We start from the raw sequence: 20,861 nt of genomic DNA, 5'->3' as shown, positions 1-20,861 counted from the left end.
TGCACTGTGCCATTGAGACATGTTTTAGAATGATACAATAACCCTTGAAAGCATTGAGTGTTAAGCGTTGGGAGTAACGAGGCAGATGTAGCTGATGTATTCAAGGACTTCTTAAAATGTTTAGCTAACCACAATAGTTTCCAACTCTCCCAGTGGGAGAAAGTTAATCTTGCTAATGGAGGAACAGAGTGGTCATGAGACAGGAGATGTCAGTAGATTGTTGGGCCATCTGAAATACTTTATTTGAAACACACAGATAACATCAGAATAATCCCAGTTACCAATTCTGAAAGCTAAGGGCTTGTCTTCCCTGCTCCTCTGTGTACATGATTTGTTTACCCTGTGTAATTTGAATGGTACGGAGGGAGGTGATTCTCATTTCCCTTGGCATACAGGGATGGCAAATCAGGCTCTTTAATTTAAAATTGCTATTCAGTGACAGAGGATGACCTCTTGATTCTAAACCTGTGTTTAAAAAAAACCCCAAACATCTCTGCAGATGGAATATGACCAAATGTATTTTTCTGTGTGTGTGTATATATATAAACCCTAACCTAAGACATTTATATAGCTATAGCTAAGATAGCAATGTCTAGGAATACTTTTTTCACTATACAGTAATCTGTAGTTTCTACCTGTATCTTTTATGCCAAATTTGGTATTCTTGTTTGTATGATCTATGATGCTGGCTTAATTTGCTTGCAATGTTTCAGTGTTATGATAATCTTGGTAACACAGTGAAGCATTTAGGTGTTGTAATACTAAACTTGTCTGGTTCTGTGTTTGGTGGGTCTTCACTCTCCAGGGCAGGATGGAAGGGAATGAAGTGGTATCTGTAGAGTGGAGTGAGGCAACGAACAGTGGGAGCCCAGTTTTCAAATGATATCCTGATACTTCCCATGCAAGGAGGACCTGGGTGTCTGCAGATCTGCAGAACTAGTTAGGATAAGTGGGCAGCTTCCACATGGCTCCAGGGGTTGAAGCCAGTCCTGACTGTGTGAACACTCTTTCTTGTAGAATGTCATTAATGTGAATTGCAGGAGGAGGCAAGAGGTCAGTGCCGGGGTCTGGACTCCTGCAAATAACATCAAGCACCATAGTCTGTTTTTCACTCAAAACCCCCCCTCGTTTTGCTTATACTTGCAGCTAACCGGAAGGGTGTGTGCAGGCTTGAAAATTGGGCTCTTCTTAGAAAAGGACTTCTGTGGGTCTATGAGGAGTCTGAAATGTGCGCTACTGACACACAGAGCTTCTGTGCACGGAAAGCCAAGACTGTGGTAATAGTTTACTACATTGGAGTTAACAGTCGTTTTGCTTTTCCAATGGAATTTCCTACTCCAAATTTGTGTAGTGAATGTGAGCCATAGAAGTGCTCAACTTTGAAGTTAGTTCAGAGAATGTGCTGTTTAACTTAAAATCTGCACAGAAACTCTGCTTTCCTTGTGCTCTTGGGCTAGTTTTGTGTTACCTTTTTGCCCTTTTGAGTTACTCTTTACTACTTTCCTCTGTCTGAAACCAATTCATTTTTCGTAAGCATCAAGGCGGAGACCACAGGGTTCAGATTATACTTCTACTTCGGAGGAGGAATATGGCTCAAATCACAGCTCCCCTAAACACAAACGCTCCCATACTTCAACAGCCACACAAACACCGAGGATACGTGGCTCTGGGCTGAGCAAGCAGAAGCACAATGGCAGAGAAACGGATGATGATGAAGATTTTGATGACCATCCTGACCCATACAACTTCATGGCGCAAACAGCAGAGATAGCAGAAATAGCCAGGTGAGGTGGGGCTTTATGTATTGACCCACGTGTTGAAAATGGGGTGAGTTTTCCTTGGTGTTCAAATGAAACCCAGGTGCAGAGGTAGGAGAGGCACTCTCTCCTGTTGTTTGTGTGCTCTCTATCTTCTTCATATCTGAATATCTACTTGTTCAGAGTTGGCAGGTTTTCATGAAACCTGTAGCCTGTGCAAGGATGTGCTGGTTGTACCTTCTCTATAGAAAATGCCAGGGTGCAGGGCATTTTATCTTGGTTTGTTTCTTTTTCAAGCTGTGGATGGGTCTCCTCTTGTAGTCTAAAGTCTGTCAAAAGATGTACCTGTCTATACTGGCTTACCTCTGCTTTCTGCTGGAAGTCACTGTGTGTGCATGGAGCAGTTGGTGTGAACTGTCTAATTCTCTTGCAGAGAAAGTCAAATGGATTAGCAAAGACTGAATATGTAGACTGTTGAAGCTGCTTTGCCTGAAGCCAGTGAGGGAGCAGTAAGCAGTCACTGCAGGGCAGAAACCTCTTTGCTTGGCACAACTGAATCCAAATCTATCTAGGCCCTGTGTATAAATGAGTCGTTGCTTAGCTTGATGTTCCTGGATACGAGGAGCTATTGTATACTGGTGGTCTGATGGTTGCCTGGAGGACCTCAGCAGTAAAGCAAATAGATTCTTTTTTTAAACAGTGGCATTTGAGGTTTGACATGTCTAATATGCAACTGTGTTATGCCAACTTTCCAGAAATACTGGTCTTCCATTGTACTGGCCATACTTGAAATACTTTTGACTGAGGAAGCTGTCTCCTGTCTGCTTTTGGTCAGCATTTCCACATCACCCATATCGCTTGACGCACTAATCTCAAAAGGGCTTTTCTTGCCTGAACGTTGCTGTCAGGCTGCTAGAGAGTGTGTCAGCCTTCAAATGAGGCTGTTACCTGTGCCGCACAAAGTGTGCGTGTGGGAGACGCTGGCTTCCCTCCTCGCAGTGTTCCTGGCGCAGGAGAGCGCTTTGGGTTGCAGCAGCTATAAATAAATGGTTGCATCAGACTCGTCTGGCACTGCACGTTGCAGGGCTTGGTCACAGAGTCTGCTTCGTAATTGCAGTTCTGATTTCCGTTGCTGCTCCCAAATTAACTGGGAGGGGTGTAGAGGAGTCAGGGAGAGTTAAAAGGGAAAATGCCACTTGTTTACAGTAGGTGAATCATATAATGGATGTGTTCGGTGACAGCTCTATCCAAACCAGCACAGATAGGGGGCACCTTAGGCAGGCAGATCAAATTGCTTTTTATTAGTTCAATTACGCATTTTCTTTCCGAGGAAATGTTTTGATGAACTGACAGTTTTATCACATTGCTTGGTTCTCTTCATTTAAAGAAGAAAGTGTCTTTCAGCTGAAGCTGGCTAGCTGTAAGATTATTTATTTTCTCTCAGAAGCTTTTCTTTAAAATTACCACAACAGCAACTTTTGGTCTGAAAGAGGATTTTTGGTAACCTCTGCTAGCAACAATCCAGAGACTTAAAAAACTGTTTTTGAGATCTAGAGCAAGTAGAGCAGAGTGCTGCAATTGCCGAGTGTTAACTGGACACCCGTCAAGGGGCTTGGAAGTTTCAAGACTTGGTTTCTAAAAACAAGATCCTTCTAAGGTATGCTGTGCTTAGCCTGGTAATCCCTCAGCCCTTCTGGAGAACGTGGAAGCATATTTTGATACATAGTCTATAAACCATGAGGACAAATGAAGGAGAATTTGAATTCTTACTATTTGAGTAACAAAGTAAAAGCTTTTTTCCTTGTATTTGTAAGGGAAAACAAAGAAGTCCCAAGAAGAAAAATCTCTGTGTTCTATAAAAAATAAAAAAAAAAGGGAAGTAAGAGTGGATAGGTGAGGGAGCAGTAACATAGGTTCTTTATAGATTGCCTCCAGTACTTTCTGGTAGTGTGCAGTCACTAGAATTTGCTTTTTATCAAATCTCTGCTTTGAAGCTGGGCTCAGGAGGGGGCTGGATTTACTTTGTATGCAGCCAGAGTGCTCCTCAGCACCCTGCCAAGATGCCCAAAAAGCCCCCTTCATTTCCTAGCCTCTGCAGAGTTATAGTTCCCACAAACTTTTTGTGGCTGCTCTTTTTATATTTTATGAGTGTGGGGCATGTTGTATCATGTGTCCTAATGACTCTGCTGCATGCCTTGTGCATTAGGCTCAGCCAAACCTTGGTCAAGGATGTGGCCATCCTTGCTCGAGAGATTCATGATGTTGCTGGAGATGGGGACTCTCAGAGTTCATCGGGGACAGGACCAAGCACCTCCCTCAGCTCTATGCCCAACACTCCTGCATCTACCATATCAGCGAGAGAAGAGGTAAGAACCCAGAGAACAGAAATGCTAGTAAGTATGCGGGGCATGGTTGTGGTGGGAGACCAGGACAGCATCCCCAGTTGCTACAGCATTGAAAAACTCTCATCTCCTGTCCTCCTAAAAAACACCACCAGAAAGACTGACTGCAGTTTATTTAGGGTGCTCTTTATTTTGCCCTTCTCTGTGCCACAGCCAGCATTGCAAGAGGTGGAAGTCGTATTATTTCTTAAGGATCTCATGGCCTCTAGTCAGACTTTGGTCCCTGAAGTCTGCATCTAAAGAACAGGATGGACTTGGTGTGCTGCACTACTGTGCTAGGGAGCCAGAGTTTCCCTCCTTGTTTCAGTCAAGGCTCAGATTGTGTGCTCTAGCTGCATGCTCTGTATTAGTTGTATTTTGTACCTCTGCTATGTCCTTTCTGCCAGGGCTGTTGAAATGCTGTGGAGGTGTTACTTGAATCGCTTCCCTCCAGTTGTGTATTGATGGGTGAGAGCAAGGACTCTGCTCTCCAGCCAATGAGTTAGACAAGGAAGGCAGTTAGTTTGGGAAGTACTGTCCTCCAACTCTTCAGTGAAGCTGTGGCTTCCTCCTGAACTGGGTAGCACACTTTGTCTGCACTGGAGTGGGGAGGAGAGAGGCAATTTCTTAATTTGGCTCACTAGTGCCGCAGCTCAGGGACTCAGCTCAAACTTGACAGCAAGGTCACCAGGAGGTTCCAGCTGCTAAAGTAAATTGTTTTTGTTGCTGTTTAAATCCAAAATCCCTCCTGTCTACCACCCGTGTGGGCTTAAAAAAATACACAGCTCTCTTCATCAGCTGTTCAGATGTGCCTCTTGGTCCTCTGTTGTTTTTGACTGCTGAAAGAATTGCAAACCTGTCCTAAGCAGGATTCAGAGTTGAGGACCAAACCTGTTACCCTGCAAGAGAGAACATGGAGGCCCTGTGACCCTGGTGTGATCATCACTGAAGGTGCAAAGCAGAAGTTTAGGGAGATATCCAGAAGATCAGGCAAGTGTGGCTGTGCTTGTGTTAAGGAGATCAGTTGTAGCCTGCTCAGGGAGGTGTTTTATCCTGAGGCTGTTCAGAGTACAGTACACAAATGTTTCGCCATAACTTGAGGCTTTGAGATAGTGTTTTATTGCTTTGTTTCCTTGCAAGTGCCACACCTGCAAAACTACCTTTTTGAGCACTTAAGGTGACAAATCTACTTTACTTCTGACTTGCAAATGAAACATTTGCTGTGGGTTGGTAATGACCAGTACTTTGCACTCACTTCCTTCCAGAAAAGCAGTGTACCTACTTATTTTTTTGTGAGTGCCACTGAAGGGTACAGCCATAAGTCAGCTCATTCAGAGGGATATGTCCTCTGCTGCTAAAGGAACACCTTTAAAACACAAGTGTTTCTACTCTGTGCAAAATGATGGGCTCCAGAGCACATGGTTGTGATGCTGAGTGGCAGAAGCACAAAGCCAGGATTGCTTAGACCCAGGAGAATTCAGGGTTTCTCTGTGATGTGGCTTTGCAGCTGCTCTATGGGACATGCCAGTCATCCCCCTTGCAATAAAGTCAGGAGAGCAAATATAGGGTTGCGTCATGCTGTAGGTAGTGCTCCCAGCAGTACCCACTGCTGTAGAGCAGTTTTTGAGTTCTTAGAGTGGTGTAAAGGAAGAAGCACAGGTAGGGGCCTATGAAGACCTCTGTAGGTTGGGGTCCATAAGCTTTGGTGTGTTCATCTAGTGATGGCTTTTAACTGGACTCGTAGGATTAGACAGCGCTGTGGTTTTAGCAAGGCCAGTGGCTGGGAGGCCATTTGAATTACACCCAAAATGCCACCATGCATCAGTGGAGCTGCCTTATGTTAGTGGTAGCCAGGAACAGGTTAAATTAGGAGGACTTTCTACTGGCAATGCTGAGATGTGAAGCTGGATCCTGAACAGTGCATCTTGGGGGTCATGTTATGAATGAGAGCAATATAAACTGATGTGGGTTTAATAAACATATTTCTTCTTTGGAACTGGACTAGAATCAGCAGACATGCTTCCCTCGGCTTACGTGCTGCTGCATCTGTGCTAAAATAATTATTTTGGCTTAATGCACAGAAGTTGCTAGGAAACATTTGAATATCAGTGTGTGTGATGCTAAGCACTGTGAATTTTTTTGAGCGTTTAATAAAGTAGTTTATATTAAATATTCTAGGAGAGGACATAGTGACAGGAATAGCTACGAGAGTTAACATAATAATGTACTGAAACATCTGATAAAAGGAAGTTTGAATAAGAAATGCTTGCTGTGTGTGACTGTCTCTCGTACTGCTCTGGCTCTTGCAGTGTTGTGTGCCATTCTGCTAGCTCTTGATTTTGTACTACTAAATATTGATACTTGTTCTAATAATGTGGGCAAAAATGCAGAGTTTAATGCCATACCAGAAGCTTCACTTTGGAGCAGTGTGGCATTTCTCAGCCTTAAATGAATTGCTTTTTAAATTACTTTTATTACAAAGCTTGATTAAAGACTAAAATCATGTGTGTTCTCTTTAAAGTTAAGATGGAGCCTTAGATTTAAACCTTATTCTTCATGTTCTGTTCTTTCAGGTCCAGTGTTGTCTTGGATGTTTGTGAGGGAGGTTTTCAGTTTCCCCAGTGCGTGTTTGGGTTGGTTTTGCTTTTGTAGCCTCAGCTGTATAGTTTATAATAGTCTAAATTCGTGGCATACTGAGCTGACTATTGCTACAAATTAAGGGAAAAAAACCCCAAAACCAAATCCCAAACAAAACAGAAAAATTGTTCAGGGTGAAACCTTCGTGATTCCTGTTTACCAAAGCCATGGGTTGTTTGGGATGCCTTGGGTTGTGGGTGTGTAGGCTTTGTAGGACACAGCTTTCTGCAGAGCTGAGCAGTCAAACTGAACACAGCTGCTGCAAACAGTCTAGTAGGTCAACCCAAATCACTGGCCACTTCTGTACATTTTAGCCCTGTGTGAAATTCTTTTGGTTGGTCTTACTTTAAAATTGATAATGATATACAGCAAAAACTGAAGAGCCCAATTACGTTTGTTAAGTTGTTGCTTAACGTAATCAGTATGAGTGTTGGTATGACAGGAGGAAATGCTTCCACATGTGGCAGAACAGAAAGCATGAGAAGAGACCAGGTCACATATGAAACTCTCATGGTGATAGCGGAGCAGGTGCTGTCCCTACTGTGTTTTTAACTGGTTGTGATGAGAACTGCTGGATTGTACAAATATCTTATTTCCTTCTGATGCTGTTTCACTGCTGCAGGCAGCCTAACTTACTGTTTCTGCACTTCGTGAAAAGATGCTTAAAAAGATAAGCTTATTAGCTAAACGTTTTGGCTGTTGTGCCCCTGTACCATAATATCTCATACCTTCTGCCTGTGTATAACCCAAGTGCTATTGCATAGAGTGTGGGGAGACTGGACCTTGGATGGCACATGACTTCCTCACAAGAGCTGTGTGCTTTGCCAACAAAAGAGCCTCCTGGGCTGTATGTTTAACCCATTCTCTGTGCTCGGAGGGCTGCTGGATTTCACTCAGTCTGTTTCAAAGTAACTGGGGAGCTGCCCAAGACCACCCCTGCAGAACTGGCTGGTGACCAGGACTTCCATGGGCTTCAGTGCATGTGGGGGGGTGGGCATTGAGTGCTGGTCCTCAGGAATGCGTTTTTGGGAATGTCAACCCAAAATAACCCCAAACCATGTGTTCTCTTTGATACTTGCTGTCACAGCCATTCACTAGCATTGATCTCTTTGTTTCTGTTTTAACACAGATTGCTCGTAGATCTTTTCGGCTGGCATATCCATCTCAGGTGCACTTTCCATCCCATTATTTTTGTATCTGTCTTCTCACTGTTATTTTCCTCCCCTTTTAGAGTTTCTGTCTGTCAGTCAACCAAACAGGAGTAGCTGTCTTCTCTTTTCTGTTCTTCCTGTTAATTATTTGCATTATCAGTGGTTTTGTATTGCTCTTTCATCTCTTCCATGTGTTACTAAATGGTTTCTGAATAATTTTAATGTGGCTTTAATGTTGCATTGATATATTAAAATGTAAGATATGGGAAAACAGGGCCTTTTGGGGTTTTAGCTAAATTAAAAAAAAGGCAAAGAGGTACTTTTCAAATACTTGCTCAAGACTCAAAATTACAAAGTGGAATAGCCTCACTGACTTTCATAGGATGACTGCAGTGGGTAGACGCTTGCAGGATTGGGGTCTAGTAATTTGCTTAGGAACCCATACCTGTCTGAACAAGACTTAAATGAATCAGTTTTCCTCTGGGGCTTGCCTGAAAATCTGCAATACCTGCAGTGAGTGCCTGTGTGCCTCCTTCCCTACTAATTTTTAATGACTCATTACTCATTATTTCCAAGTTGGTGCAGCACATTCCAGAAGCAAGTCTGAACTACCAGAAAGTGCCTCCGGGATCAGTGGAACTGAAGGATTTTGACCAAAATATGAACAATAATAGAGAAGAGGATCCCTCAAGAAAAACAAGGACAAGAAACCGTGAGGAGGCAGGCCACCTTTTTCTTTACTTCATATATGACATTGCTTTAAGCTGCAGTATGTATAGCTGCTCTTTCTAAGCTCCCAAAGGCTGCTATTCCAAAAAAAGAAAACAGCACTTCTCAAGAGCTCTGACTTGTAGGTGTAGGCACAGTGCTTAAAAAAGAAAGAGAGGAACGGAATCACCCTTCTTGCCAATACTGACTGAAAGTTTCCTCTTTTGTGTAAAACTCCACTAAAACCTGAGGCTTGGTGAGGAGACATTCAGTGTCAGAACCCACTTAGGCTATTTCACTCTTATTTTAAAGAAAGATACAAAAATGTCAACCTTGGAATGTGCAGCACTGATAATGACACCTTACTTTTGTGCAACTTGCATCCTGGTTAGTGCTGCCCGTGGAGCAGCAGTGGCAGAATGTAGACCTTACAAGGAGTTTCTGCAGCTGGGCTTGAGCACTGCATTGCACCCTACAACATATGCAATTTGATAGAATTCTTCAGGGCTGAGAGAGCAGGGCAACGTGGAAATCACTGGGATGATGCTAAAGGGTGAGAAAGCCTGGCCTGAATCTTGAGGCTGGGAATGGTGTTGGGGCAAGGGGTATAGCAGGGTGATGGTGCTGGAGAGCAGAGGAGCAGGCTGCTGATGCAATACTTGGCTGTTGCTTCTGCTTGCTTTCTCTGACTAGGAAGGAAGAGCTGGGACAGAGGCTCCATGGAGGCACTGCAGGCAGGAAGGGAGAGCTGGGTTCCAGCACAGTCAGTCCGGAAGCGGAGTGTGATTTAGACAGGCAGATGAAGGGGGAACTTGGGCTGAGTGTTGGTACCGATCCTGCCGGTGACTGACTTTCAAGCATTCCCTCACTCTCCTGTAGAGAGGTGCCAAGGCTGAATAAAAGGTGCAGGTTCAGAGTGTCCCCAGCTGATAATCTTTCCTGGCAGAACCCCAGGGGCTCTGCTGAGCCACAGGACTTGAATATTTGGTGTTTGGTGGTTTTCTGTTGTGTTTAATAAAGCAGAATGTCACATGGTGGGATGCCTGGCTGTGGAGGTGGCTTGAACTCACATAAATTATGTCAGATGTTTTCAGTGAGACTGTTTGTGCATCATCTTGCGTTGTGATTTGGCTTTTTGGGTTGGGGAAGGCAGGGGGGGAGGGTAGGGGCAGAGGTGCCTGTGAGGCTTGCAAAGTCTTAAGCATTTTGTTTCAAAAATGCTTAAATAGTAACATTACTGCAGACAACTCTGTCTCTAGAAAACAAAAGTCTGAATAAATTAGTATTGATCTTTTTGCTGAAGTGCTACAACAAAGCTGCACATCATCTTAATCTCCCTTGAGCTTCAAGTATCATCCACATAGATGAACATGTTTCAGTGGAGATTATTTACTGTAAAAAAAAAATCCGATTTTGTAATATGCCACTTTTGCTGAACATTCTTTGATTTGCCCTTACATTTTAGGTAATCTTTGACAATCTGATGTTGAACCCAGTGTCCCAGTTATCACATGCAATCCGTGAAAATACAGAAAATCTTGCTGAAAAAATGAAGTAAGTAAGTTTGTCCCTGTCCTGAAATGTTGACTTGCTGCTGAATTTGTTGGCTTGCTACTTGTGGAAGATAATGCACTGTTGCCTTGGAAAGGCTTGTTATCATGATGCAGGGAATCTAGGTGTGGAAAACTCTGTGTGAAGTACAGAGTAGTACAGTAATTCTGTACTATTTTTGTAGTACAGAACTGGGGTAATAAGATTATTTGCTATCTCTTTTCCTCATTTGGTCTTTGGAATTTTAATTTTGGATTTGTAATGCCTGTTGGTGCCTTGACTTCGAAATGTTTCCTGTACAAAGATACAGCAGAAAATTGGAGGATTGTCTCTTTCCTTCTCGGTGCCAAGGCTCTCAGAAGGCCTGCAGGTCACTAAGCTTGTGAAATCTCTTCAAAGCTTGTTGTTGCTCTAGAAGACATCAGTTAGGGAAGGACTTTGGATTGTTCCTAAATCAGCTGAAAGATGCTTTGTCCAGTCGCTAATCCACTAATCTTCTTTGTTTCTACATCTTGTGATAATTAAGTCTTTTAAACAAGGAGCTTCTGGATGGCAATTTTAAGACCTGCTTCACTTCTTGTGCTGCAGGATTCTGTTTCAAAACTCAGAAAGGACCTGGGAGGAGATGGAGGCCAAAATTAATTCAGAAAATGAAGTGCCAATTCTGAAGACCTCAAACAAGGTGAGACCATGCAAACAAGCTAAATATGGAAGGCTTTTGTTTGTGAAAGCTTTGTAAGAAACCTAAACAAGCTCTGGCTCTTCTCAGATCTGTTTCTGAAATTTCTAGTCCTTTTCCATGTGTTGAACTGCTGGGGTTTTTTTGCTGTTTGAAGGGTGACAAAGTGAGTTCCTTCAGCTGTTGTGTTTCACTGAACTCTTCCCCTCTCCCTTTGTGGTTCATCTTCAAAGATCCTTAACAGAAGTTCAAGTTCAGGGTTGTTAGGCCTCATTTAAACAACTATCAAAGTATTGCCTACCATGCGGTTGACACAGCTTCGTAGACAGGTGTTTCTTGTGAATGGTTGTTTTCTTCACCTGTAACAGTTTGATAATAGGGCAATAAAAAAGCCTCAGCCCTAGGGTGGTGTTTGTGTTCTTATGGCATCTTATTGTCCTTGATGGGGACTGCCAGTAGGGGTTAAGTACAATGATGGACTCAGCAAATATAGTTAATGCTAAGCATACATATAAATGACACTGTGCAGGACCTGTGTAGCTCGGTGCTACAGCAGTATATGTGTGGCCAACTGCTTTGTCTGGTCTAGGAGCTGAATTTACAAATATCGTTGTATATTTGGTATTAAGGAGGCTGTGGAGGAGCCTTTGTACAATTAATCTGGCTACCATTTCAAATCTGAAAACCACTGTGGCTATGAACTGGGTGGTGGTGTAGTACGTGGTGAAATGATGCAGAGCAGACGTCCCTGTGCACTGACCAAATACACTTTGATACAGATACTAGCTTTGTCTTTTGTGTAAAACAAGCAAGGTTGGAACTGACTTTGAATCTTACTGATCAGATAAGGCAGCAGGAGTAAAAATAGATTCCCATGTCAGTTGAGTACTTGTTTAATTTTCCATTCTGATGCTTTTATTTGTAGGAAATCAGTTCTATCCTGAAGGAGCTCAGGAGAGTTCAAAAACAGCTTGAAGGTTGGTCATTTAAAATGTTCTTGTCTCTCAAATGCCATTAAGTTGCACAAAATACATGCCTTGATGTGCCAGTGAAAGCTGGAAAAGGATGCAGAAGTTTAGTTCGTTAGCAGAGTGCTCTCTGATGAGTGCATATCGAATGAACAGTAGATTTAGCTTGTGTTGCCAGTTTTGAAGAAAATTGTTGACTTTTGAACTGTTGCTGTGGAAATGCTTTGTGGTAGTTAACATATTCGCATATGATTAACTGACAGAGGCCTGTTCTGCTGAAACAATATTTAGCAGCTCATTCAGCCGATAGGCTCTGCTATGCTTTTTGGACTTGAATTTTGCACATAGAGCTCTGTGCAACAGAAAAGGCAAGACAAGCTCTTGCATCATCTAGAAGCGTAATAAAAACATATAAAAACATACAGGTGTCATTTCGGGCTCCTGCTTAAACGCTTGCCATTTGGCTGCAGTAGTTTGTCTTTTCCAATTTAACCAGGAACTTGAGTGTCCTCATAGCTTCAGTTTGGGAGAGGTTTTGCTTGATAAAGCTGCTTAGGCCTGAAGCTATTAATGAGGAAAATATGACTAAAATCAATGCAAGTACTGCCTACAGTTCTTATTCTACTGCCTTCAAAATGAAGGCAGCAACCTTCTGTTTAGAAAGTCTGCTGAGTACTGCTAATAAGTCTTTGTATGTTTTGTTGTTTTGTTTTTTTTCCTCCTTCCCCCCAGTCATAAATGCTATCATTGACCCTACTGGAAACTTGGATGTAGTTGCCAGTAACAAAGCATCTTCTGCTGCTAAACAATCTACAGCCACTAAAGTCAGGACTGCTAACAATTCTGGGTCTACACTGGAGACTTTGTCCCCAGCACAGATGAGAAACTACACACAGAAATCGAACTGTGGGTCTTCTAGCTTACAGGATTCGAATTTCATTCCAGGTGGAGAGAAATATGTGATCTGATAGAATATTTTGTATTGCTATCATATTGTAATCTACTGTTGCATTAGTATTGTGTATGAGTGGTTTGTGGACAGTTTGTGTGGAGCAGTTGTTTAGATTGCTAACACGTTGCACAAAAAAAAATAATCTATGCTGTGAGGGTGGATGGAAGGTCTGTGTATGCCCTTTAAACAAGACTAGCACTGTGGAGCAGCACATATTCAGCATAGAGGCGAACTGATTTTTGGAAAATTACTATTTCTTCCAGTGTGCCATAAGAAAACAGGCTTTGCACATGCTCCATCCAATACTGTCAAAGATAAAGTGTTGTTGCATTGACCTGTTCATAATTATTCAGTTGTAATGAGATGCAATTTTAAAAACCACCTTTCTTGGTACTATATTTGTTTTGGTTTTATTTGTTTTCCTGGTTTTTTTTTTCTGCTTGTTTTGGGGTTTTTTTGGGTTGGTTTGGTTGTTTTTTTGTTTAAGCATACAAGTGAAGCATAACAACTCTGTTGGAATCAATGTGCAAATCCAACAGAATGATCGTGCAATATCATGGATTTCTAGGGGAAACTCTTGGTACAGTTGTGTAAGAAGCCATAAAAAGGCAACCACAGTGAAGTTGTGCATCTTTTTCAGCCCAAAACAGAACAGAATAAACCATTTGTTTTTTCTCTTGGGAAAGTGTAAAAGTTAATATTGGTATGAATGTAAAGACTACTAATATGGTTACTATTTTTGATGATGTTTCAGGCCCAAAGTTTGGGGTAGGTACAAAAAGTAAGATTCTACAGTTTAGCTTGCCAAATTTTCGTGATTTTGCTAAAAATGCTGTCTTTAAGCTGCTTTTTGGTTTTGGTTGTTTTGTTGGAGGTTTTTTTTTTTCCCCTTTACATATACAATCTTTCACAATGAGCTACAAATGCTCTTGGCTGGGCCAAAGACTAAGATATTGTGATTAGCTAATTGCTAAGCAAAGCATCTATTCCAGTGGCTCATGCAATAAACTTAATTGCACAGTTGCTGTGAACTAGTGTTCACTTGACAGCACTGAAAAAAAATGATGGCTTAAATGTAGCTCCACCTTTTATGGCTAGTTCTGTTATGAATCTTTTTCAATGCAAAAGTGCTTGAAGACCACCATTCTGTGGTATTCAGAAACTGTTCAAGAGTGTCAAGCACTTGGTACATTTGGGATTTTTGTCTGGATTTTATTTTTGGTCTGTTATAATCCTAGAAACACTAAGGATTATGCACAGTTGCACTGAGCAATTTCTTGTTTAAAACCAGTTGGTTTTTTGTATTCTGTCTTTCTGCTAAACTGCAAAACACTAAGCAATTTTTGTGGCTTGAAGAACAAAATTTTTGGTTTTTGAGGGGGCCTCTTCCAGATGTGTTTGCTCCCAGTTTTTTCAGTCTTGTATCAATTCCTTTTTCATTTTTCCTGGTCAATAAAAAGTAATTGGGTAAAGAAATTCTTTTGTAGCTGACGAGGATACGTTTACTGGGAAAGGTGAGCAGATGAGTTCCACTTTGCCCTCATACAGTGCGTAGTTTAACCAGTGAAAAAATGGTTTCCCAAGCTTGACTGCTTCTTGTGTACTGACTTTATATTTTGGGGTGGGTAGTGGATTCTTTAGTTAGCTTCAGTAGTTACCTGAGCTTTTCTGCTAGAATGTTGTAACAGTGGGAACCTGTTAAAATAATTTAAATAAATAGGGATGCTCACAAAGTGTTTAATCTTACTAGCCAAGATCGTGATGGCTTTCCTGGTGATGCCAGTGAGAGCTGTTCATCAATTCAGCAGAAACAGGATCGGTCCCAAAATGGGAGTATGCCAACAGGCCATTAGTTTCTTTGAGTGTGCAAGATGCTGGCTGATAAACAGTAGGTGCAAATATTCTTCTAAGATTTCCAGTAGGTTATAAGACTCATCAGCTTGTGTGGAGATGCTCTTCCATGAAGTCTGCTGGATTTCATGTAGATGAATGCAGAATAAAAAAGAATTTGCCCTTGATGTTCTTCTGCCTGTAATATATGCACTATCTGAATGTGTTCATCCAGTCGTTTATTCTGATCTGTCTTTTCTTGAAATACCTATGTCCTTGATGAATATCATAAGTGGTGGTATTGTTTCTGACATATGAGACACAATTTTTCAGGCCCTTTTGGGTTAGGGTTTGAACCAACCAGGTGCTACCTCAACTCAGTAGGAGTTGAAGGACCTTCACAGATTAGATATTGCTGTTAGTTTTGCTGTAGAGACAAGTGAATTATGCAGACATCTGACATGTATTATTATTTGTTAACCATGTTTCCACATCTTCATAGTTACGCTCTAGTGAATTTTATTTCTCAAAACAGAAGTCCCATCATGTACTTTCACTTGAAAATTGCTTTTTTCTTCTTTCATCCATGAATATATCAAGGATGGATTTTATTCCTTGGTTGCTCTGTTTTGAACTTGAGAGAGAGCCCGCAGACATCTTGCATCAATTAAATCAACCCACAAAATATGGTACCTTTTCAAGTGACTAGTAAGGATGCAACAATTGGTGTCTGTTTGTAATTTGGAAATGTGTGTGTGAAGGGGGTGGAGGATGCACAGCTTGATTTGTTTTATTTGTGACTCAGCCAAACTATAAAATGCTTCTGTGTCCTGACATGACATTCCTTGGATCTCTGCATTTAAAACAGTTTTACTAGTTAATGATGAAATGCAACATATTTTTTTTTTTTTTTTTCTTGTATTCACTGCTTCAGAAGCATACCCCATTTGCACTTGTCTGCTCCAGGTAAGCCAAAGAGCTGGCCACCTGACTAACTCCTTCATTGATTGTTCATTATTACAAGCAGTACTGTACGCAATCATGAAAACATGCCTCTGGGTGACTCCACTAGAAGTGGTGTATCTGGGTGGCCTAGGATCAGTGTGTGAGATACCTGTTGGCTTCCATGAGCTACGGATGGGCCTTGTGTTGAGGTTGGTAGGGGTGACAGTGGTCTGTGGGTCGCTCTCATACCATATTGCTTTCATGTGTTTTGTATCTGACTAAAAAAATGTAACGAAGGATGGGATTCTCAAAGTCTTGGGGGAAGCAAGTGCTCAGGTCCATTTGGGTTTCCATACTCTTTGGGTGCCTGATGCCGTGAACACGTTTCAAAATCCCAGCCTCAGCTCTTCCATTATACTTGAAAACCATGTTCTCAGTTCGACACTTTCAAACATAAAAACCTGTTACTCTGTTCTGATAGCATGAATGTAAATTCCTGCAAGAATGTGTATGTGCTTTGTGAGCAAGGACCTAAATGTATCTACAATGATGTCATGTTATGGTCATGCTCCAGGAGAAGAGAACACCTGCATCATCTTTGAGTATTTTAGTAAAGGTACAACTAGTAGAATGTTTACATACAGCCTACTGAAACAAAAAAGAGGAGACAGAAGAAAGATAGTGTATAGTATTTAAGTGCAAGATTCTGCTAGTTTTTTCTTGTTTTGCAGATCACACTAGCTATTTTTGAAGTTCTGTAAATGTGTATAACTTTTGCAAAGACCAGACAGAACTACCTGTTCACTTTTGATGTGCCCCGTGCTGAATCGTGCCTATTTCACTCTCTGCTGTTGTTATGCTGCTGATTCTGCTGTTCTGAACTGTTCACTGGATCATTCCATTTGCATGCAACACAAATGCAAGCTGAGCTGTCTGAGAGTAAAGCTGAAACACGTTTGTATAACTTGAATCAATTAATGACTTTCTCTTTTCCACACCCTCTTGAAATGCTGTGTATATTTTTGATTTGTTTCTCCTGCCCAAATTTTTTTCCTCTTTTGTTTTCTTTTTGAATGGTAATTTATTTTTGTTTGGATTATAGGCAGTGTCTGTACATTTTGTTTCAAGGTGATATTGTGGACATCTTTAAAAGACAAATTGTTATTTTATATAATTTTATCATAAAGTTGCTCTAATAAATCATTCTTTTATCACGTGACAATGATTCTGGATTTCGTGTGTTAATTTGTGGTGGAGTGTGTGTTTGGTGGACTACATTTTTCAGCTGCCTGTTTACACTAGTGCTAAGTATAATGAAAGAATTGTCAGTGACTGAAGACTCACAGTGCAATTGGGTCTGTCCTGGTGGCACCTATGGCTGGGTCAGATCTCTCTCCAACAGTCCAGGAGTCCCCTTGCCCCTGTACTTACAGGTTGAAATCCCCATCACCTGAAGGTGGTCTTACTTCTGAGTATGGTGTGGTGATACTTGATTTAATTTTTAGAGCTGTTCTGTTGATTAACAGTGGTAGCTAAATCCAGCCTGGATATGATCATTCTCTAGCAGGTATGTGACTACAAAGAAACGTTATTAGACTCACTCTTTTGCTTTCATCCTCTCTATATATTTATTTTTATATATATATATAAAAAATATGTATATGAGTTTATGTGTTGGTGAAATCCTTTGATTTTTCCCTTCATTCCATCACTGTCCTCCCTTCCTTCTGCAGTACTGTCTGACCTTTCCACCCTTCCTGATACTTTTGAAATAACATTAATTCCTTCTTCCCCTTTGCACAGCTTTCAGGTGCCTGCAGCCTGTAGCCTCCCTCATCCTGCTCGGTGCCGTTTGGGGCTCTGCCTTCATGTCCTCTGCCTTAGCACACCTTCTATAGGGCATAGAACATGTGTAGCTGATAAAAACTATTGCATTGTTTGCCAGCAATAACTGAAACACACACACACACAAAAATTCTGCTGCAGAAAGCTTGCTTAAGCTTAGTTTGTGTATGCTGTGTCTGCAGAGGAGGTTTTGTCTGTTCTCCTAAAATACAGGACTAGTTACATGCTAACTATATTACCTTTCTGCAGGCTTGCCCAGTTGCACTGAGTGGTATTTGCATTGGGATGCTATGCAAAGTGCCCTTTTGAAATCAATAGTGCATTCACTTCATTAATTTTGAACAGACTGACTGAATAAACGTAAGAGGTAGTAGAACCGCGGCCAAACTGCTCACAGTGTAATGAAAGCTGCTATCTGGCACAATTAAAAAATAAAGAATAGATGGCAAAAGTGCATCTTCCTGCTGAGTGTTCAGCTGCAGTCCTGCCTGGCTTTTCAACGTCCTCATCTGCTTTGGGAAATAGAGCCAGGTTTTCCACGTGTGTATGGAAGGGAATACCAGAAAGCATTGCCTCGAGCAGGGTTTGCAGGATCCTTCCTTGGAGCAAAACTTTAAGTCATGGGAGAGACAGGTTCTCATCTTTTGAAGTTCCATGAAGATCTACTACTAGACCCTCCTCTATTGGGTCCTGCCCATGCAATGATGTGAGAGGACCATGCCGTTTTTAACACGGGTGTTTGTGGACTGCTCAAGAGCAAAGCTGTGCTGCCCTCACCTGTTTCTGGTGCAGTGGGGTTGGTGTAGGGCTACAGTGGGTGGTTTGGCCAGGAGGGGGTTTGCTCTCCTTAGGAGGGGTACAACCATTTGAATGCAGCCGTGCAGAGGCTTGGAGCACCTGCACACAGAAGCACACCTGATGCGGTTATCTAGAAAAAGTGGGGTTTTTTTAGTAGATTGGCTGCCTCAGTCTCTGGGTGATGTGAGCTGAGCAAGGGAAGCCAAGAAAAATGAACCTAAGAAAATAGTACTCACTAGGACTCTACCCTACTTAAGCTTTCTTTCCCTCTTCTGACCAGAAATCACTGAAAATACTGTATTTACCAGAAGAATTGGTGCCAGTAAAAGGTTTGTTCAACAGTAATGCTTCTGCCTCTGTCAGCATCCAACCCTCAGGAACCATAGGGAGTAAAAAAAGAACCCAAACCCATAATGTGGCATCCACCTAGGGATACTCTGTAGACAAGATCCAGAGACACAGGTGAAATTCAGTCTCAGCAAGAGGACCTATGGCTTTATCATGGCAGTAGCCATAGATAGCACGTCACTTCTTTAGGCGATATATTTCTCCCACGGAATGCATCTTCCCCCCCTCGCCAGCCGCTGATTGCTGGGCAGGCTGGCAGAGGATGGAAGGTAACATGCCTTGACCACAGGCAAAGCAACCTCTCTGTAAGCAAGACAACTGTTCTTGATCTTCAGGAGGTGAGGATAGAAGTTGCATCAGGCCAGTGATTTCCTGGGTGGCCAGTACTTCACAAATTGGAGTGTAATTTTTGTAGTACAAAGCCAGATGTATTCAAGGCAGACAGCACATACCGATACTTGCACCAGGAAAAGCAACCTACAACTCCAGTGCGAGTGCCACACGAGGAGTGACAAGACTGAGAAGCAAAGGACCCTCTGCAATCACTTGAGCTGTGCAAATTACTGATTTTTTTTTTTTAAATTTACTTATTTTTTCCAAACAAAATACATTTAATTTAAAGGATGAGCAAAATTATTCCAAATAAGTGTTAAATATTTCCAGTTAAATGTTTCAAGTCCATGGTTAGATACTTCAGTGAATTTAGTGGTGATTTTTTTTTTTTTAATGGAAATGGAGTAAATGTTTTAAAATATTTCCAAACAGAAGAATCACAATTTTGTTTTTTATTTATGTTCTCTAGGCTTGTCAGCTGAATCACTTCCCAATTCTTGGCCTGAAATGACTTCCCCCCCCCCCCTCGCTCCCCCCAGCTCGTTCGAATATACAATCTTTTCACACAAATTATACATAGAGCATTTTTCTTTTGAAGTGTAAGGAGCCTGGCTGCTCCTGCCTCCCGTCCTTCTGTAACTGTTGGTGTTCAGAGCCCAGCCAGCTGCCTAGTCCTTGTGAAATGGAAAGTGTAGATTTGTAGTAATTGCTGCAGTGGTAGCAACGTTTTTGTCTATTATTAGCTCTTGGAGATGAGAACGTGTTAAACTGGCGGTTTCTTCTTAGCAAACTTCCCACATAGGCATTAAAAGATCTTTCACTGTATCTTTTAAGGCACGCTTATTACAAACTGGAGTCCAAGCATGCTTTTTAGAGGGTGTAAGTTAACCACAGTGACATCCAGTCATACAGTGAGAGATGTATTTACTCCATGTGTGGGGTGGTGGCAAGGCAGCCAGAGCAACTGGTAGAAGGAGCCTTGTCTGAGAGATGGGAAGAGGAAGAATAAAAAAGGTTGCTTCTTTGCCCTGAAACTTGCCAGTCTGTTTTTCTTTCGTCCCTCCACTTGCATGGGTTGGTCAAATAAATCATATTCTCCCCACAAAGGTACTTTTATCCTCAAACCCTCAAAGCTGCACTACTGCTAGCAAGGTCTGAAATGTGTCATTGATGTTGGGCTGGTAAATGAGATCAGATAAGCAGAAGGAAACCAGAGGTTTGCAGGCTGGAGAGGAGGAGGGAAGATGATGATATCAATCAGTGCTGTAAGTGATTAGCGAGCTGCCAAGGAGGAGGAGAAATACGGTTCCTTTTTCTGAAAGCTGCTTTTTCCCCTCTTTTTAACCCAGCCTCTCCCAGTTTGAACTAAACTGACGATACTGGCGCAATAAATGATAAGTTCTGAACTTCATACAAATGTGCTACTGCTTGTGTGGTACGATCCTGAACTCACTGCATCAGTGGGAGCTTTTGTGATTTGTGTCGGCATAGTGCATGCCAGGATTTCAGTCCCACACATAGAGAGAGCAAGGCGGCTTGTTATTCAGCTTCCTGACATGAGGCACTTAGCTGAAATATTTAGTTTGGGCGCTCAGCCTCTAAAGTCAGTGGAGGGACAGGGACACTTCCCAGAGGGATCTGGACCTTTAGCATGGTGGCTCACTGGTGTTGCTTTTTTTCCCTGACTGCAGAGGAAGCCTTAGTCAAGCAGAATCCTGTCCTTAGCTTTCTGGTAACTGGAGTCTAAAGGGATGGCGGTAGCATTTGCCTTGTTTTTAAGCCCTGTTTTAACAGAGATTTGGGATAGCCCCAGTGATAGGCAATCTGTGCACAGCAGTAAATTCAGGGTAGAGGTGGCTGGTCAGACAGGCATCCTATCTGCTCCACCATCTTCTTTTCCTTCATTTTTGGCGTTTGAGTTACTGCTTGTGTTTTCATAGAATCTTACAACGGTTTGCATTGGAAGGGACCTTAAAGA

The 20,861-nt window shown here is 42.0% G+C and overlaps 1 protein-coding gene across 8 annotated transcripts in view; it reads left to right on the top strand.

Moving 5' to 3' along the window:
• Window positions 1-16,778, top strand: part of CEP170B (centrosomal protein 170B) — a 59,136-nt gene extending 42,358 nt beyond the window's left edge. For 3 of the 8 annotated variants that reach the window (XM_030482177.1, XM_030482174.1, XM_030482175.1), the window contains 8 exons: window positions 1,535-1,784; window positions 3,964-4,123; window positions 7,905-7,943; window positions 8,503-8,646; window positions 10,100-10,188; window positions 10,774-10,867; window positions 11,790-11,841; window positions 12,565-16,778. In XM_030482177.1, coding sequence (XP_030338037.1) covers window positions 1,535-1,784; window positions 3,964-4,123; window positions 7,905-7,943; window positions 8,503-8,646; window positions 10,100-10,188; window positions 10,774-10,867; window positions 11,790-11,841; window positions 12,565-12,800 — 1,064 coding nt within the window. In that variant the 3' untranslated portion in view covers window positions 12,801-16,778. The remainder of the gene's footprint in view (window positions 1-1,534; window positions 1,785-3,963; window positions 4,124-7,904; window positions 7,944-8,502; window positions 8,647-10,099; window positions 10,189-10,773; window positions 10,868-11,789; window positions 11,842-12,564) is intronic. The other 5 variants (XM_030482182.1, XM_030482179.1, XM_030482181.1 and 2 more) reach the window with 3 other exon arrangements.
• Window positions 16,779-20,861: the final 4,083 nt, after the last annotated feature.

This window comes from Strigops habroptila, chromosome 4 (assembly GCF_004027225.2).
Source record: "Strigops habroptila isolate Jane chromosome 4, bStrHab1.2.pri, whole genome shotgun sequence".
Taxonomy (NCBI): Eukaryota; Metazoa; Chordata; class Aves; order Psittaciformes; family Psittacidae; genus Strigops; species Strigops habroptila.
The sequence above is the reverse complement of the archived record's forward strand: the minus strand, read 5'-3'. Positions and strand labels throughout refer to the sequence as shown.